Source organism: Propithecus coquereli, unplaced genomic scaffold (assembly GCF_000956105.1).
Source record: "Propithecus coquereli isolate 6110/MARCELLA unplaced genomic scaffold, Pcoq_1.0 Scaffold150, whole genome shotgun sequence".
Taxonomy (NCBI): Eukaryota; Metazoa; Chordata; class Mammalia; order Primates; family Indriidae; genus Propithecus; species Propithecus coquereli.
This window is the reverse complement of record NW_012139414.1, coordinates 7,720,004-7,737,541: the sequence shown is the minus strand read 5'-3', so window position 1 is coordinate 7,737,541 and position 17,538 is coordinate 7,720,004. Positions and strand designations below refer to the sequence as shown.

The 17,538-nt window shown below is 57.5% G+C and overlaps 3 protein-coding genes across 3 annotated transcripts; 2 read left to right on the top strand and 1 right to left on the bottom strand.

Moving 5' to 3' along the window:
* Window positions 1-239: 239 nt before the first annotated feature.
* LOC105807000 (zinc finger protein 501-like) lies at window positions 240-1,652 on the bottom strand. Its single transcript, XM_012640247.1, has one exon. It carries the CDS (start codon window positions 1,620-1,622, stop codon window positions 240-242), a length of 1,383 nt encoding a protein of 460 aa, XP_012495701.1. The 5' UTR covers window positions 1,623-1,652.
* Window positions 1,653-1,769: 117 nt separating this feature from the next.
* ARMC5 (armadillo repeat containing 5) lies at window positions 1,770-8,907 on the top strand. The gene is made up of 6 exons (XM_012640389.1): window positions 1,770-2,831; window positions 4,197-4,304; window positions 4,410-5,196; window positions 6,274-6,758; window positions 7,418-7,550; window positions 7,653-8,907. Exons 1-6 carry the CDS (start codon window positions 2,360-2,362, stop codon window positions 8,461-8,463), a joined length of 2,796 nt encoding a protein of 931 aa, XP_012495843.1. The 5' UTR covers window positions 1,770-2,359; the 3' UTR covers window positions 8,464-8,907.
* A 1,753-nt stretch (window positions 8,908-10,660) lies between these two features.
* TGFB1I1 (transforming growth factor beta 1 induced transcript 1) lies at window positions 10,661-16,072 on the top strand. The gene is made up of 11 exons (XM_012640366.1): window positions 10,661-10,797; window positions 12,050-12,165; window positions 12,290-12,342; window positions 12,445-12,587; window positions 12,757-12,844; window positions 12,963-13,068; window positions 13,180-13,374; window positions 14,256-14,429; window positions 14,718-14,799; window positions 15,075-15,223; window positions 15,411-16,072. The coding sequence occupies exons 1-11, from the start codon at window positions 10,785-10,787 to the stop codon at window positions 15,675-15,677; spliced, it is 1,386 nt and encodes a 461-aa protein (XP_012495820.1). The 5' UTR covers window positions 10,661-10,784; the 3' UTR covers window positions 15,678-16,072.
* The last annotated feature ends 1,466 nt before the right edge of the window (window positions 16,073-17,538 follow it).

Sequence of the window (17,538 nt, the reverse complement as noted above, 5' to 3'; positions counted from 1 at the left end):
CCTCTTATCTGGAAGGACTCCCTGAAGACAGTGATCACAACTCTAGTGTTCTGATTCTTCCAGCTTGGCGTTCCTTGACTCAGCCCAGAAGGCCTGGCAAAAGGCGTGGAGACTCTTCCAAATCCCATCATCGGCTCTCAAGTCAACAGCCCTAGGGGAGCAGAAAGCGGGTCTGCTTAGAGACCCTAGTCCCTTCAGGCTCCTTGAACACTGGACCAAAGTCAGAGCTGAAATGTGGGCTAAAACTGAAGCCTGGGGTATTTGCAGAGGCTGCCACCCTGGTGTGTCCACCGGTGCTGGCCCAGGTTGGAACTTCTGGCAAAGGCCCTGCCACACTGCAAGCAGATGTAGGGCTTCTCACCACTGTGGGCCACCTGGTGGACCAGCAGGTGGGAGCTCTGGCTGAAGCTCTTGCCACACTCACTGCAAGCATAAGGCTTCTGGCCTGTGTGAGTGTGCTGGTGCCGCAGCAGATTTGAACTGTCCACAAAACTCTTGCTACAATCAGAGCACTTGTAGGGCTTCTCACCTGTGTGCAAGCGTTGGTGTTTAAGGAGCTTGGAGCTGTGGTAGAAGCTTTTGCCACATTCTGAACAGGCATAGGGCCGTTCACCCTGGTGGATGCGCTGGTGCTCAGTGAACTGAGTGAGTTCACTAAAGCCACAGCCGCATTCAGGACACCTGAAGGGCCGCTCTCCATTGTGGGTGCGCTGGTGCCGTAGGCAGTCCGAGCTGTTGGTGAAATTCTTGCCACACTCACAGCAATTGTAGGGCTTCTCACCAGTGTGTGAACGCTGGTGCTTGAGCAGATAGGAGCTGCGCCCAAAGCTGTCACCGCACCAGGCACACAGGTAGGGCTTCTCACCAGTGTGTGAGCGCTGGTGCTGCAACAGGTTGGAGCTAAGGCTGAAGCTCTTACCGCAGTCCCCACAGCGGTAAGGCTTCTCCCCCGTGTGCGTGCGCTGGTGTTGGATCAGGTTGGAGCTAACGCTAAAAGTCTTACCACATTCGGCACAGGTGTAGGGCTTCTCACCTGTGTGCACCCGTTTGTGTTTTACCAGGTCTGAGCTGCGGCCAAAAGCCTCCCCACACTCCGGGCACTTGTGGGGCCGGAGGCCTGCGTGGGAACGACGGTGCTGGATAAGGTTGGAGCTAAGGCTGAAGCAACGGCCACACTCGGGGCAGGGGTACGGCTTTTCACCAGTGTGTACCCGGTGGTGCTTAACCAGATCTGAGCCACGTCGGAAGCTTTTGCCACACTCCGGACAACTGTAAGGCTTGTCACCTGCGTGGCTGCTTTGGTGGTGAATGAGGTCGGGGAGGCAGGCTGCGGTCAGCCCACACTTCCGGCACTCGAAGGCTTTGGAGAGTGCAAGAAGGTTGGTCTTGGCAAAGTCTTCTTCCTTTCCAGGGCCAGAGCCTGGCCTACATAGGTACTGCAGGCCCAGTAGCATTTCCCGGGCGGCCGGTTGCCCCTGCCACACCAGGAAAGGCCGCTCAGGCGGAACACCCTCGCAATCCAGGGGCGACCTGGAGCCTCCCCGGTATCTTAATGTTCCGCTCCCCTGCTGCTCCGCCCCGTCCGGGTTCTCCCTCGCCACTTCTGGTGCCGCCGACTCCATTGCGGGTGAAGAGCGCCCGGTTCTCCAGATGCCAGCTACTCAGCTCATAAACACAGCCAGAACTGGAGACACTCGGGACCCTGGGGTCCGGCAACGGAAACGGAAAAGTCCACAAGCCAGTGCCGCTCTAGGAAGTGGCAGCGAATGTTCTCGGTAGGTTTAACCCTCTCATTCACCTGACCGAGCGAGAGCTCCCATCTGCGGCGCTGTCAGGGCTTATAACACTTTCGGCCTGGTTCAGGGTACTTCGAGTCGGTCAGCCCGGACTTTGGAGCCCCGGCCACCGCTAGGGGGCAGCGAAGTGAGCCTGAATGTAGAAAGGCGGTCCCTGCCAAGGAGACGCCGGGGGCAAAGCAGCACGGTAGGAAGACTCCATGGTTGGACGTCTGGATCTCCAGAGGCACCGGCCCACTGGGAGACTCCTGGAAGAGAGTTTCCCATCCGTCCTGAGGGAGGCATGTTAAGCTTGCTGCGGACTACAAATTCCAGCATGCACCGCACGCGCCTCTCGGGCTCGCACAAAGACTAGATAACCACCACTCCCGACGTGCCTTCTGCGACTGTGCAAGAACCAGAGTTCCGGGATCGGTAATTACAACTTCCGACTCGCAGGAAAACTGCGGCGGCGCTATTTAACAAGCGTCAAAGAGGAGGACCCCGGCCACGCCCCTCTCTTCCAGTTCCGCTCCCTCGGCTAAGTGGCGAGGAGTGGGGCGGGGCTTTAGGCCCGAGCCAAGATGGCGGCTGCAAAGCCAGCGCTCACGGACTCGCTCTCGTTCTGCCTCGCGCAGCTCGCGGCCGCGGCCGGGGAGGGCCTGGGTGGGGAAAAGGACTCAGCTACCAACGAGACACCTCTGGGCCGTGCGCTCTTAGCCCTCCGCACGCGCCACATCAAGGCAGCGGGGGGCATCGAGCGCTTCCGGGCACGCGGCGGGCTCCGCCCCCTTCTCGTACTGCTACGGCGAGCGGCTGCAGCGGGCCCCGCCCCTTCCCAGGCCGGCCCCGGCTCCGCCCCCTCATCGGACGTGTCAGCTACTTCTGGCCCTGCCCCTTCATCGGGCTCCGCCCCCTCCGCTGTGTCGTCGACGCCTTCGCCGCCAGTGCGCCTGCGCAAGACGCTGGACTTGGCGCTCAGCATCCTGGCCAACTGCTGTACGGAAGGGGCGTGCCGGGCTGAAGTGCGCAGACTCGGAGGCATACTCCCTTTGGGTAAGTGCTCCGCCCCCATTTCCTAGAAAGATTTCCACCTGCATCTCTCTCTGGGCTTGGGCATTCTTGAATTCTTTGTGTCATAGCTTGGAATAACGTGCTTTGTGATGACGCAGCGCTCTCACTTCTCAAGCTGTCGTGCCCCGCGACGTCACCTTCTCTGTATAGATTACACCAGAGCCCTCCCAGACCAGATAAATACAGCCATGATCTAGGTATTGGCTGTTGGGCACTTCCCTCGCGTCTGGACTAGCAGAGCCCAAAGGGTTATTTGGTGACTTTTTCAGATGATTCTTATCCTCCAGTTAAGAGGACACTCCGCGCCTATTATGTGTCTGGCCGTGTGCGAGGGTCTGAAGCCCTACTTGTTGAGCGGATGCCAGAAGGTGTAGTGGTTCAGAAAGGGAGTTCTCTTGCAAAAGTCATCTAATCCCTCCGAGGCTAAGATTCCTTGTAAAATAGGGTAATAATAGCTATCTCGCAAAGTGGGGAGAAAATGAAATACAAATATAGCACCCAACACTCTAAGCATGGGCTCGGTACTTCAGATCATTATAATAGAAACGCACAGTAAGAACAAATCCCAGCAAAAGATAAACTTTTCTGTTTACCAGCTAAATTGGTGCCTCCTAGTGGCAATCGTGTGAACACAGTTTATAAAACATGGTTTGCTCTCCATGAAATTATGCTAGTTTTTCTAAAATATTAATTTTTCTGATAAATGAAACATTAATATATTTAACATTTACATAAAATGTATCTGGATCATAATGTGTTTGACAGGAGACCTAGTACATTAAGTAACCCCCATAATTCAGTTTCTATTTTGCATTTTGAGTTGCTCCTGAATCTATCCACTTTCCTATCCCTCCTTCTACCATGTGCCCAGAGACTGGTACCCCTGGGTTGGGTGGTGCTTATAGCTGAGTTGGTTTAAGAAGCTATTGTCCTTTCTTGTCTGGACTATTGTGACAGCCTCTTCACCAGTCCTCCAGTCCTATTCCTTTCTTCCCATGGATGCCAGGGGTCACTCCCCTTCTTAAAACCCTTGCATTGGTCCCAGTGCCTTCACATTCAGGTCCTGACCCCTTGGCTTGGCATTCGAAGCCCTTCATGAAGTTATAGCACAGACACTGGGTCTTACCTCTGGACCTTTGCAAAGACTGCTTCCAAACCAGAAATGTCCTCTAACACCCTCATCCACCATCCTTTTAGCAAATACCTACCTGTTTAGCCCTCTAGACCAGACTGAGTGTTAGCCTCTTTTGAAGGCCTTCCCTGACCCTCTCAGGCCACATTGTTGAGGTGCTTAATGAGAGAGACAATAAAGGGTAGAACCCTCACGAGCCCACATCCTCCTTGCAGTGACCATTCTTCAGTGCGTGAAGACGGACAGCATCCAGAACCGAACAGCCCGGGCTCTGGGGAACTTAGCCATGGAACCTGAGAGCTGTGGGGACATCCACTCTGCTGGTGAGAAGGCTGTGAGGGTGGGGTCAGCTAGGGCTCGAGGTGGGAGAAGGGCTTGAGTGTCTGTGCTTGCTCACCTTCTATCCTCTGCTTTCCTCCCCTCTTCAGGTGCTGTTCCCCTGCTCGTTGAGAGCCTGACAGCCTGCCAGGACTCACAGTGCCTGCAGAGTGTGGTGCGTGCCCTCCGCAACCTGGCAGACTCACCCCAGCACCGCCTGGCCCTGGCACAGCAGGGAGCAGTGCGCCCACTGGCTGAGCTCCTGGCTGCTGCCCCAGACCCTGCACTGACCTCAGCCCTAGTCCGTGCCCTCCTGGAACTCAGCCGAGGTTGCTCCCGGGCCTGTGCTGAGCAGCTAAGTCTGGGTGGGGGACTGGGCCCACTTGTCAGCCTGGCTTCCCACCCCAAACGGTCAGTAAGCGAGGCCACCATTCTGATCCTTGCCAACCTATGTGCCCAAGGCCTGGTACGACCTGCACTAGGCAATGCTGGTGGTGTGGAGGTGCTACTAGGTGAGCTCCAGCGGCGCCGGGGCCCCAATGGGGTCAGCCCCGCCTCCCAGCAGCCCCTGGTGCGGGCTGTGTGCCTCCTGTGCCGGGAAGCCATCAACCGGGCCCGGCTGCGGGACGCTGGTGGTTTGGAGCTGCTGATGGGCCTGCTGCGGGACCCTCGTGCCAGTGCCTGGCACCCTCGTGTTGTGGCCGCCCTTGTGGGCTTTCTCTATGATACTGGGGCCCTGGGCAGGCTACAGGCTCTGGGACTTGTACCTCTCCTGGCTGGGCAGCTGTGTGGTGAGGTTGGCGATGAGGAAGAAGAGGGAAGAGAAGCTGCTTCCTGGGACTTCCCCGAGGAGCGGACCCCTGAGCGGGCAGAGGCTGGAAGCTTCCGAAGCCTCAGGTGAGTCCCCACCTCAGGGATTGGGAGCTTGGGCAATGCTTGGGGTGGGGATTTGTGTCTCTTCTGGTCCTTTTCACTACCCTGCCCCCCATTCTGTCTCAGTAAGAGACCAGGACTCCTGATTCCTTGCTCTTTCTGACATGACCACCTTCCAGTCCCCATTAAATGTACCTCCCGTCCCCTGGATCTACCTTTTGGCTTTGGTTCCACACCAGCACCTCTGAACTTTGGGCCCTAGACAAGTTCATTGGGATGTGTACTGGTTAAGATGGTGTGCTCTGGAGTCCAAGTTCTTATTCTGTTACCATCACTTACATGGAGGAGCGTCATGGGCAAACTAATTAACTCTTTGGAGACTCTGATTCCTTGTGTGTAACATACGTGCCTCATGGAGTTGTTGTTAAGATTTGCCCCTTAGCTGGCACTAAGCGTTGCTCAGTAAATGTTGGCCTTGTTGTGAACTCTCTGACGTCATTTCCTATCACTTTCCCTGGTGCTTGCTACACACTTACCGCCTTCTAGCTAGATTTTGAACATGATAGGTGGGTACCATCTCAGGGCCTCTTTGATTGCTATTCTCTCTACTTAGAACACTCTTCCTCATACATGTCTTTGTCTCTGACTTCCTGTAAGTCTTTAAGCTCTTACTTGCTTGGTGGAGGCTACCATTGTCACCTCCTTTAGGATTTCAGCTCTCTGCTTCCTCTCCTCTTCCCTAGCTCTTTCTACACCTTTTTATTTTTCTCGGTTATCATTTTACACCACACTAACCTACCGTATGGTTTACTGATACCGTTGTCTGCTTCTCTCAATAGAACATCAGCTCCCAGAGGACAGGGACTTTGTTTTGTTTGGTGCTTTTCCCCAGCACCTAAAGCAGGGCTTGGCACATGATAGGCATCAGTAATTTCTGAAAGAGGTTTTGGTCCCCCCTCCCCAACTTCTGTTTCTCCCCATCCCCCCTTTATCCAGCTTCCTCTTCACTCCCGCTTCACCTCCTTTTGCAAGGGGCCTCCTTTGACTCTGCTGTGCATCACCTTGGCTCTGGGTTCAGTGTCCTCTTTCTGCCTTCTGCAGGTCGTGGCTGATCTCTGAGGGCTACGCCGCAGGCCCTGGAGACATCTCTCCAGACTGGTCTCCCGAACGTTGTCCCCCACCAGAGCCAGCGGAGCCAGTCAGCCCAACCTTGCTGCGGACACCACGCACACTGCGCACGCCAGGACGCAGCCCTGCCACCTCCACTGAGGAGCCTTGGGGACGTGAGGGGCCTGCGCTGTTGCTGCTGTCACGCTTCTCCCAGGCTCCCGACCCGAGCGGGGCACTGGTGACCGGCCCCGCACTGTGCGGCCTACTGGCTTACGTGACCGGTGCACCTGGTCCACCAAGCCCACGCGCACTGCGCATCCTGGCGCGCCTCACCTGCAACCCTGCCTGCCTCGAGGCCTTCGTACGCAGCTATGGTGCAGCGCTGCTGCGGGCCTGGCTGGTGCTTGGCGTTGCACCAGATGACTGGCCCGCACCACGTGCCCGGCCTGCTCGCCGCAGCCAGCACCGAGAGCTGGGTAAGTCCCCTTCTCTGCTTTCCTGCCCACAGGCGACACCTCAGCCTCCTCCTATGCTTTCAGCGGGCCCAGCACCTCACCTTACCACTCTGCCCTCTCGCTGTCCTCCCCAGCCCACCATCAAAACAACCCCAGTCACTGAGTGCGCAGTAGGACACTCCCTTCTGCTCCACAGGCCTAGCATGTGGAGTTTTGCTGTGTCCTCTGCCCAAGCCTTGGAGCACACATACCCTGACACCAGGTGTGGTCCCTGACAGCCTAGAATCTTGCCTGTGTTTCTTTACCGACTCTGCTCTTGGTTCTGCACTGTTCTGACTACTCCCTCTACCACTGACTGGTGAAGCCAGGCTCGGGCACCACTTCCAACGCTGCCAGGGACTGCCCTGTCTTCCGTGCCCTGACTGCAGACTGTTTCAGTCCTTGAAGGCCCAGACTCACACCCTGACCATCGTACTTTCTGTTCTCGCCCTTGACTTCTATTTTCTAGCCTCTTGACCCCAGCCCTCTAGGGCCTGCAGCCATCCCCCTCTTCCACGCCCTGATTTCTTGCCCTGAGGCTTTACCCTCCTTCCTTTCAAGTGCCCAGAGTCCTGCTTTGCCCCTCCCACCCCAGTCTTGGACACCAACTCCAACCTGACCAGCTCTGCCCACCCCTGCAGGTGAGATGCTGCTGCAGAACCTGACCGTACAGGCCGAGTCACCCTTCGGAGTAGGTGCCCTCACTCACCTGCTGCTCTCTGGGAGCCCTGAGGACCGTGTGGCCTGTGCGCTGACCCTGCCCTTCATTTGTCGGTGAGGGGGATGTGGGTGCCTTGCAGGGGTCAGGGGAATAATGTTGCTGTATCCCAGTGTCACTCTTTTCCATCTCCTAAAAGACTGCCTTTTGCCCCATAGGAAGCCCTCTCTGTGGCGCCGGCTACTTCTGGACCAGGGTGGCCTCCGTCTTCTCCTCACAGCGCTAACTCGGCCCGTTCCACACCCGCTCTTCCTCTTCTTTGCTGCGGACTCCCTCTCCTGCCTGCAAGGCCTGATGTCTCCCGCTGCGAGCCCAGCTCTCCCACCTGCAAGCCCCTTGGACCTAGACCCATCCTCCCCTTGCCTCTACGAACCTCTGCTGGGCCCAGCCCCCGTCCCAGCCCCTGACCTGCACTTCCTACTGGACTCAGGCCTGCAGCTCCCCGCCCAGCGAGCTGCCTCAGCTACTGCCTCCCCTTTCTTCCGGGCTCTGCTATCTGGCAGCTTTGCCGAAGCCCAGATGGACCTAGTGCCACTGCGAGGCCTGTCACCCAGTGCAGCCTGGCCTGTCCTGCATTATTTGCATGGCTGCCGGGGCTGTGGGGCTGCCCTGGGGCCTGTGCCCCCAGCAGGCCAGCCCTTGCTGGGCTCAGAGGCTGAAGAGGCGCTGGAGGCTGCTGGCCGTTTCCTGCTGCCTGGGCTGGAAGAGGAGCTGGAAGAGGCTGTGGGCCGCATCCACCTGGGGCCTCAGGGCAGGCCAGAGTCTGTGGGTGAGGTGTTCCGCCTGGGCCGGCCCCGGCTGGCTGCCCACTGTGCCCGCTGGACACTGGGGCCAGGGCAGTGCCCAAGGAAGCGGGGCCTGGCCCTGGTGGGGCTTGTGGAGGCAGCGGGTGAGGAGGCAGGGCTCCTGACTGAGGCTTTACTGGCTGTGGTGATGGGGATTGAGTTGGAGGCAAAGGTCCCAGCCTAGACTGTTGATGTCCCCTGGGAGGGGACCCAAGGACAATTTGGCTGTGAAGGGGACCTCCCTCAGAATGGTCAGGAAGAAGGCTGAGCAGAAGGAGTCATCATCGAGAACTGATGAGAAGATGGAACGGGACCCCCAGGATGATGCCGCGGACTCCCCTTGCTGCCTGCAAGGCCTGGTGTCTCCCACTGTGAACCCAGCTCTCTCACCCTCAAGCCCCTTGGACCTAGACCCACCCTCCCCTTGCCTCTACGAACCTCTGCTAGGCCCAGCCCCCATCCCAGCCCTGACCTGCACTTCCTACTGGACTCAGGCCTGCAGCTCCCTGCCCAGCGAGCTGCCTCAGCTACCGCAGGATGAGGATCTGAAGACCCAGGAGCGAGAAGCCAAGGCCAGGCAGGGCCTGGGCATGGGGCCCAAGAGAATAACAGCCCAGGGCCCCGGAGATCTGGCTTGGTCCATCCCTTTGGAGTTCAGATTAAAAACTTTGGAGTTGGATACCTCTGTTGTATGGTGTCTCTGCTTACTTTCCTGTGGTAGTAGCCCACCCCTTCACCCACCAAACGGAGTCTTATCTAGGTCTCTGTGCCTTGACACAGGCCACCTGTGGCATGTCAGAGTTTAATAAGTAATCGACCAGTGGTTCCTGGAGTCCCAGGATAGGGTAGAGTTCCTAGACTTCTTCCTAGGATGTGGTTTTGAGCTCCAAGGGAAGTCTGCTTCCTGCTCACAGGGCCTCATTGCTCAGACATAACACCCAGCTGGACACACAGACCTTGGTCAGGGCTGAGAGGGTTGTGCTGAGGGAGTGCCATGAGTGTGGGGATGTGTCTGGAAGGCCTTGGCATTACTGTTTCCTGACTGTCTTTTGCCCATCTTGGGCCCTCAGTCTCTGGGTTCATTTTCCTCTCTTGGGCCACGTGTCTTACTGCTGTCTGCCTAAGGGAAGACCTGCTGTATTCCTGGGGTCTTTGAGGCCCTATCTTAATCATGGCCAGAGAGAGCCAAAGCCCTGTGCTGGCATTCAGATGAGGGAAGGGCTGATGTTGCTTTGGTGTCCAAGGCCGGGTCTCCATCACCCGGCTTCCAGATCTTTGACCACGTGGGTGGCAGCCTGACTTTGAGGAGAGTGCTGGACTGGGCCTACCAGGGTCTGCTTCTAGGGAGCTAAGCTTGGTCTTGCTGTTTCAGGGCCTCTATGGGTGTCCATCCAGGCCTCTGGTTCTCAGGCTATGTTAGGGCCATGCAGAGAGCTTTGAAAAAATACTGATGCCTAGGCCCTTTCTGATTGAATTGGACTGTGGGGTGCCCTGAGCATCAGCATTTTTAAAAAGCTCCCCAGGTTCTGATTTGCTCCTGGGTTGAGACCCACAGTCCAGTGCTCAGATCTGTCCGAGAGTGGCTGCAACACAGTTGTGTCCGTCCCCACCCATCTCTAGAGTGTCTCCTTTCCACTTTGATCTCTCAGGGCCTCTGTCTGGGGAAGGAAGGCCTCTTGGTACTTTGTGGCTGGAGTCCGTGTCTTGCCTTCTTCTCTGTGCTCATCAGTATCTTGGGAAAGTGCTGTTTTGGAACAGGCCTGGGTCACCTCAGTGTTGGGGAAAGGCTTTGTCCTGCAGGCTGGCGGAGGTCTGGCTGCCTGGGAATGTTTTCCTTGAGTCTGCGTGGGGCTTGGGCCTGGGTTTCAGTTTACCCATGTCTATGTCCAAGCCTTGGAGGGAAGGTCCTAGCTTAGAGTGCGGGTGGGGTCGCTCTGTCTGTCTCCACTCTGAGAGATTTCTTTGTGTCTAGTGTGTATGCCTCTTGGGATCTCTGTTTATTTGTCTGTCAGGGTCTCTGATGGAAAGTCTTTGAACCTGGGGTCTGACTGAACCTTAGAACAGAACTCCTGCCTCCAACTCAAAAATTCTGTCTGGGACAAGTCTCTCAGAAATGGCCCAGGTGGGAGGGAGGCTGTCTAGGACTCGAGTGCTGGCTTTGGCGGGTGTATGCTTGGGCCTCTGGGGCTTGGTCTGGAAGAGCCACTTCTCTGGCTCTGGCTCTGGTCGCCTGCGGCTCCCTGCCTCTGAGGCCAAGGCTGGGGTGTGGCCGCCTCCGCGGCAGGCCGGCGGGCTGGGCTCGGGTGGGCAGAGGCGCTCCCTCCCTTCCACGCCCCCACCCCGGGTTCCCCCGTTCACGGCCCCCCCTTATCCCCATCCCAGCGGGTCCCGGCTTCCTTACATGGTCACGCCCGGGCTTCCAGCTCCCGGACGTCCCCCCGCCCCCGCCCCCACCGGACACGGCCCCCGCCCTGCTCGCCCCGCGCCACCCGCCTGCGCCCCGCCATGGAGGACCTGGGTGAGTGGGGCCCGGATCCCCGGGTCCCCAGCCCCTCACCGCTGCCTAGATCTGCTTCCCCGCTGTCGCACTCCCGGCATCTCCCCATCCTCTATCTCTGGCTTCTCCTCTCTGCCGCGCCTCCTTTCCAACTCCACGTCCCCCTTCCTGCCTCTCTTCCTGCCTTTCCTGGGCCGGCCGCTCCCTCCCTTCTTTCCTAGCTCTGCTCCTTCATCCCTGGCTGCGGGGGATGAAATGGGAGGTTTAGCGCCGGTGGGCTCCTGGGCTCAGGGGCTCTGGGAAGGGAGGAGTTAAAGGGACCCTGGGCCCGGGGCCTGGGAAAGTGGACGGGAGGGGAGAGTATGACATCAAGTTTTGGACAAGAAAGCGGGCCTGCGCCAAGGTTTTGGGAAGAGAAGAGTTAAGGGCTCCTAAGTATGGCTGGGGTCAAGTCCTTGGGGCAAGGAAGAGAATAATAGATGAGGAATGTCAAGATGCCAGAGAGAGATTAAGGGTTTGAAGAGTGTACGGGCAGGAACTTTTAGGTTCTGGAAGGGAAAGGGTTCAAAGCGCCCAGATCTGGGGATGGTGTCAGGACGGGGTTGAGGAGGTGTCTTGAGCTGGAAGGATGACCCAGGTATCTTGTCCTCTCTGCTGAGACTGGGGCTGCAAGGCTGTGCCCACCATAGGAGGGAAGGGCTTCCAGCATCCTGCAGTAGAGGGTGCTCCTCAGTAAGAGTAACTGGCGCTGTACCGTGGAGAAGAAGCCAATCAGAAAGCAGGTCCCCGCAAACTCGCCAATGAGGAGCATAGGGTGGGACTCAGTGGGGCTTGGAAGTGGGCCAGGCTGGGCGGGGCCTGTTTAGGTAAGGGGGGGAATTGGTGAGTGTGGCAGAGAGTGCATCCAATCAGAAAGCTGGGTGCCAGGCATATGGCCAATTGAGCAATTTAGAGTGGAGTCAGATTTGGCTTGAGTAGAGCCAGTTTTGACTGCGTCAGGGAAGACGGGGAGGTTAAAAGAATCAGGCGGCTGGGTTTGTGCTTGACTCCCAGGATGAGCCAATTGGGATGTTCTGATCATAAATATTCCTTGCTACCCTTCCACTTCTTTGCCTTGGTCTGGCCCTTTTGACTCATGACCTCTGCTCTTAATACTGGCTTTTGTCCTTCTCAAATATTGACCATTTGCTCTTACCCTCTGATATCTTAAGGCCGTGTCTCTGCCCTAACAGTGATCCCCTCAATCTCTCACCCTGATGGCCTCTCCCTGCAGATGCCCTGCTCTCTGACCTGGAGACCACCACCTCACATATGCCAAGGTCAGGAGCTCCAAAAGAGCGCTCCCCAGAGCCACTCACACCTCCCCCACCCTATGGCCACCAGACACAGGTGAGATCAGAGGCTGGGGACTGGAGCAGCTACTAGGGCCCAGCTTGGCCCAGGCTAGGGGATCTGGGCCTGAGTGGAACAAAGTCCAGGCCAGTCATCACACATATGCATCTCTTCTCTGTAGACAGGGTCTGGGGAGTCTCCAGGGGCCTCTGGGGACAAGGACCATCTGTACAGGTGAGGAGCCTGGGAACTGGGGGTTAGGGAAGCCAATGGAGGCTCAGGTGAGAAGGCTTGGATTCCCCACCCCTGAACCCAGGCTCCCATTCTGTTTCCCAGTACGGTATGCAAGCCTCGGTCCCCAAAGCCTGCAGCCCCTGCGGCCCCTCCATTCTCCTCTTCCAGTGGTGTCTTGGGTACTGGGCTCTGTGAGCTAGACCGGTTGCTTCAAGAACTTAATGCCACCCAGTTCAACATCACAGGTACCAGGGTTACTGAGGCAGGCCTTGATGGGAGATGGGCAGGGAAGGGAAGGGCAGAGACCAAGGGGAATATACTTCCCAGAGTAGCAATTCAAGGAACCCAAAGCCTCGACTGGGAGGATGGGATGAGCATGACCCTATGGCCAATATCCTTCTCTCCTGTCTGCAGATGAAATAATGTCTCAGTTCCCATCTAGCAAAGTGGCTGCAGAGGACCAGAAGGAGGACCAATCTGAAGACAAGAAAAGACCCAGCCTGTGAGTTTGGCATAGTTGGCAGGGCTGGGAGAAAGGTGATGGGCCTTGGATGTCTGAGTTACTGGAGGGAGCATTACTCTGGAAGGCTCTGTGATGACACAAGCTGTTTTCTTTACAGCCCTTCCAGCCCATCTCCTGTCCTCCCAAAGTCCTCAGCCACCTCAGCCACTCTGGAGCTGGATAGACTGATGGCCTCGCTCTCTGACTTCCGTGTCCAGAACCATGTGAGTCAGGCAGGGTTTGGGCTGGTGTCAATTTGTGGCTCCCCAACTCATTCTAGACCCCGCCATGCCTGTTGACTTGCTGACTCAATTCTCGTGTCTTCCCCACCGCAGCTTCCAGCCTCTGGGCCAACCCAGCCACCGGCGGCAAGCTCCATGAATGAGGGTTCCCCATCCCCACCAGAGCCGACTAGCAAGGGCAGCCTGGACACCATGCTGGGGCTGCTGCAGTCCGACCTCAGCCGCCGTGGTGTTCCCACGCAGGCCAAGGGCCTCTGTGGCTCCTGCAATAAACCTATTGCTGGGCAGGTAAGTGGAGCCCTGTGAGAGGGGAGGCAGAGACCCACAGACCCATGTTTACTGAGAGCCAGGCTTTGTGCTATTCCCTTTTAATAAATAACTCTATGAAGTGGGTATTACTGATACTCATTTTATGGACGAGGAAACTGAAGCTCTGAGTCATACAGCAGGTAAGTGGTAGGGTGAGAATTCCAACCTAGTTATCATTTATTGTGACCCTACTGTGTGCCAGGCACTGTTCTAGCTCCTTTACAAACTCCCATCTCATTTAATCTTCACAAGACTCATTGGCTCCACCCACCATTTCTCAGGTATCCTCAAAGACTGTCTCTCCTCTGTCAGAGTCTGGTCTGGGATTTCTGGTTCTCGGCTTGTTGACTAAGCAGATGTGATTGACAACAGCTGTGTCCAGTAGTTAGTCTACAGCCTCCTGCTAGATAAAGTGCCTGACACCCCTCCCAGAATCACTGATCATAGCAATGCATGGTGGCATTATGACTCTCATCTTCATGGGTTCCTTCTTCCATTCAAAAAAATTAAAAATTGTACTTTATGTCTGTGTTGGTATAAAGATGAATATATTCATATTAAATCATTTTCTTCTAGTTCATTTTTTTCTTCCAATTTTAAAAGACATGAAAACATTTTCATGGGCCCCTCAAAGTATTGTGAGCACTGTGCCTGCCATGCCTCGTGAATAAATAAGTCAACCCTAGAGCAAGGCTGGGTTGAATCCCCATCACTTACAGGCTGCATGGTCTTGAACATAAGAGTCTTCATCCTGGTCTCTCAAAGAGAAGACTTGAAAAATGCCACATAAACCTTAGCTCACTGAGCGTGTGGCAGTCAGAGGGCCCTTCTGACCCAAGCCTCATCCCCCTGAATCACAGGTGGTGACAGCTCTGGGCCGGGCCTGGCACCCTGAGCACTTCGTGTGCGGTGGCTGTTCCATGGCCCTGGGAGGCAGCAGCTTCTTTGAGAAGGATGGAGCCCCCTTCTGCCCCGAATGCTACTTTGAGCGCTTCTCACCAAGATGTGGCTTCTGCAACCAGCCCATCCGACACGTGAGCCCCGCCTGGCCCGCCTGGCAGATCTGTCACTGTCCCACCCAGAGAGCCTGTGGGATGGGCCTCATCCCTATTGGTCCCCCCACCCACACCCCCACCCCCACCCTGCCCCTTGGCAACGTCCATGGCCCCTTGGACTCCGCTCTCCTCTTTGGTTCCCAAACTCCTGTTACATCTTCCGCTCCCTGGACTCATACCTCAGCCCAGCCAGCCAGGTTCGGAGCGGGAGAGAGCAGCAAGAAGGGACGGACGGTCACACTGAGTGTCCCCTTTCACTCCCCACAGAAGATGGTAACCGCCTTGGGCACCCATTGGCACCCAGAGCACTTCTGCTGCGTCAGTTGCCGAGAGCCGTTTGGAGATGAGGGTGAGAGAGCTCAGCTCCGCCTTAAAAGCCTCCGGTCCGGGACGTCTCGCCCCAACCCTCCGACCTCGGGAGCCCTCGGGGCCGTGAATTTTCTCTCGTTCTCCTCTGGCCCTACCCTCTCCCGCACGTGGGCTCCCGTCCCAGCCCCTCCCGCTCTGGCCACCTCAGACCGCGTCCTCTCGCTCTGACTGCCCCATCTGCCCCAGTCTCGCATCTCGTGGGTCCCGGCCCCGCCCGCACCCTTTCCTCTCGGCCCACTCGCCTCCCGCCCCCAGGTTTCCACGAGCGCGAGGGCCGCCCCTACTGCCGTCGAGACTTCCTGCAGCTGTTCGCCCCGCGCTGCCAGGGCTGCCAGGGCCCCATCCTGGACAACTACATCTCGGCGCTCAGCGCGCTCTGGCACCCGGACTGCTTCGTCTGCAGGGTGCGCCGCGGGGGCCGAGGCCTGGGGGGCGGGACAGGCCCCGGGTGGGGCGGGTTTTCCCCGCGGGTTCCTTCCGGAGCGACGCTTCGGGTCTGGGCGGGGCCGCGAGGGTCACAGCGCGGCACTGAGCGAGTGATCCGGCCCGGCGCGGCCGCTGACCTGTCCCGGCGCGGCCTCCCCTCCCTAGGAATGCTTCGCGCCCTTCTCCGGAGGCAGCTTTTTCGAGCACGAGGGCCGCCCGCTGTGCGAGAACCATTTCCACGCGCGCCGCGGCTCGCTGTGCGCCACGTGTGGCCTCCCGGTGACCGGCCGCTGCGTGTCGGCCCTGGGCCGCCGCTTCCACCCCGACCACTTCACCTGCACCTTCTGCCTGCGCCCGCTCACCAAGGGCTCCTTCCAGGAGCGCGCCGGCAAGCCCTACTGCCAGCCGTGCTTCCTCAAGCTCTTCGGCTGACCGCCCTCCCGCCTCCCGCTCGCCCCCGGGGGCCGCGCCCGTGCGGAAAAGACGGAGTCCTCCCGACCCCAGGCCTTGCCCTTAGAGCTTGGGGTACCCCAACCCCGCTCTGTGAGGCCCCACCCCCTGGAGAGACCCGCCTCTAAGGTACTCTGTGTTCTCAGGGGTCAAGTTCAGAAAAGGCTCAGCCAGTTCTTAACCCACACGCCCCAAATGCGGATTGTCCACTGACAGAGGTCCCGCGTAAATCCTGCACTCTAGTCCCGCCCTTGAGGGAGCCCCCTCCGGGTCCGTGCAACTCTGACTAAGCAGAGGCCAGGCCAGGGCTCCCTGCCCCCGACGCCCCCACTTTTCTGTGCACTTTTTTCTAGCTACATAAACACACATTCCACGTCTCACTGGTGCTGTGTCTCTTGCCTCCTGACGCCCCGCCGCCGGCGCTGGCTCTGTCCTTGGCGGTCTCTAGGCCACCGTCCCCGCGACAGAGCGGGACCTACGGCCTCAGCCCTCGCAGGTGGCCACTCGTGTCCTTCACACTTCAAATATCAGGTGAACCCAAGGCTGGGAAGGGCGGCGACCTGCACAGGATTGTGCAGATAGTAGCACAGCCAGGACAAGGACTCAAACTGGGGCTCCATGGAAGTTTCCCGCCCCCATCATTCCGCTCCTCATCTCCCTGTGTTCTTGCAATAAGCGCTTAATGTGCCCCCACTTGCTGCCCTGCCTTTGTTTCGTTCTCAGATCTTTTGTTCCCCTTAAAGGACGTTTAGAGATGGGTCTCCTTCCACAAGTGCCAATTTATTTATGCCCACCCTTTGGATCTGGGCACTAAGGTACAGTTTCCCTCTTACTAGTATTGACCCACAGCAGCTCTAATCGCCTGTAGCTTTCATGTAGTCATGGCCCAGCTTAACCCTTTCTTCCCCCACAAATATCCACGTCAAGGTAGGGCAGTCAGCATGTCCGGAGTTATTATTTACTTTCCTTGTTGGTTCACCAGTCACCGCCTGAGACTTTTCCTGGCTCAGCCCTGGGCTGGGTGGTGCTGGGTCCACAGATGAGTCAGGCCTAGGCAGTCACTGCCCTGGAGAACCCAGGCCGGCCAAGGAGACGGATACTTAGAGGATGACACTTGGTGTGGCCAGGGCAGTGACTGAGGGAAGCACTGGGGGCTGTAGGAGCTTCCAGAAGGAAGCTTCTAACCCAGACTGGGAGTCAAGGAAGGCTTCCTGGAGGAGGTGACACCTGAGCTAAGTCCTAGAAGAGAAGGGTGGAGCCAGGGTTTTCAGGTGTGGGGGAGTTCAGTTCCATCTAAATCCTCAAGTCCCAGGCGCCTTACCGAGTCCCAGAACCTTCACCTTGGACCCTGCAGTTTCCTAGGGAAGGGGCCTAGACTCCTGGGTCCAGAGTACAGGGGCTTTTGGTGCTGGAAATGATGGATCCTCAGAGGCCTTCCCATGCTAGCATCAGGAAGAGCTAGCAGCCGAGGCGAGCATATGTGGGCAAGAGACAAAGGTGAGGTCTCAGCCCTAGGCTCTGGCAGACCCCTAGATTTTTTCCTTTTGGAGGCTCCCCTCCCTTGGTCTTCCGGGGTCTCCTGCTCTTCGCCTTCCGCACATTCTCCTGGGCAATGCTGCCCATGTCCTGGCATGCAACCACCTCCCTATCTTGAGGATGCCCAAATTGGCCATCTCTAGTCTTGATCCGTTCATTTACCAAGTGTTTATTGAGCACGTATTGTGCCAGGTCTGGGAAGGCAATGGGGAACCAAGCAGATATGCTTCTTGCCTTCAGGGAGCTGAAGTCTAGTAGGGAAGACATGACAAACGAGTACACAAGTGACAAGTGTGATGAAGGAATG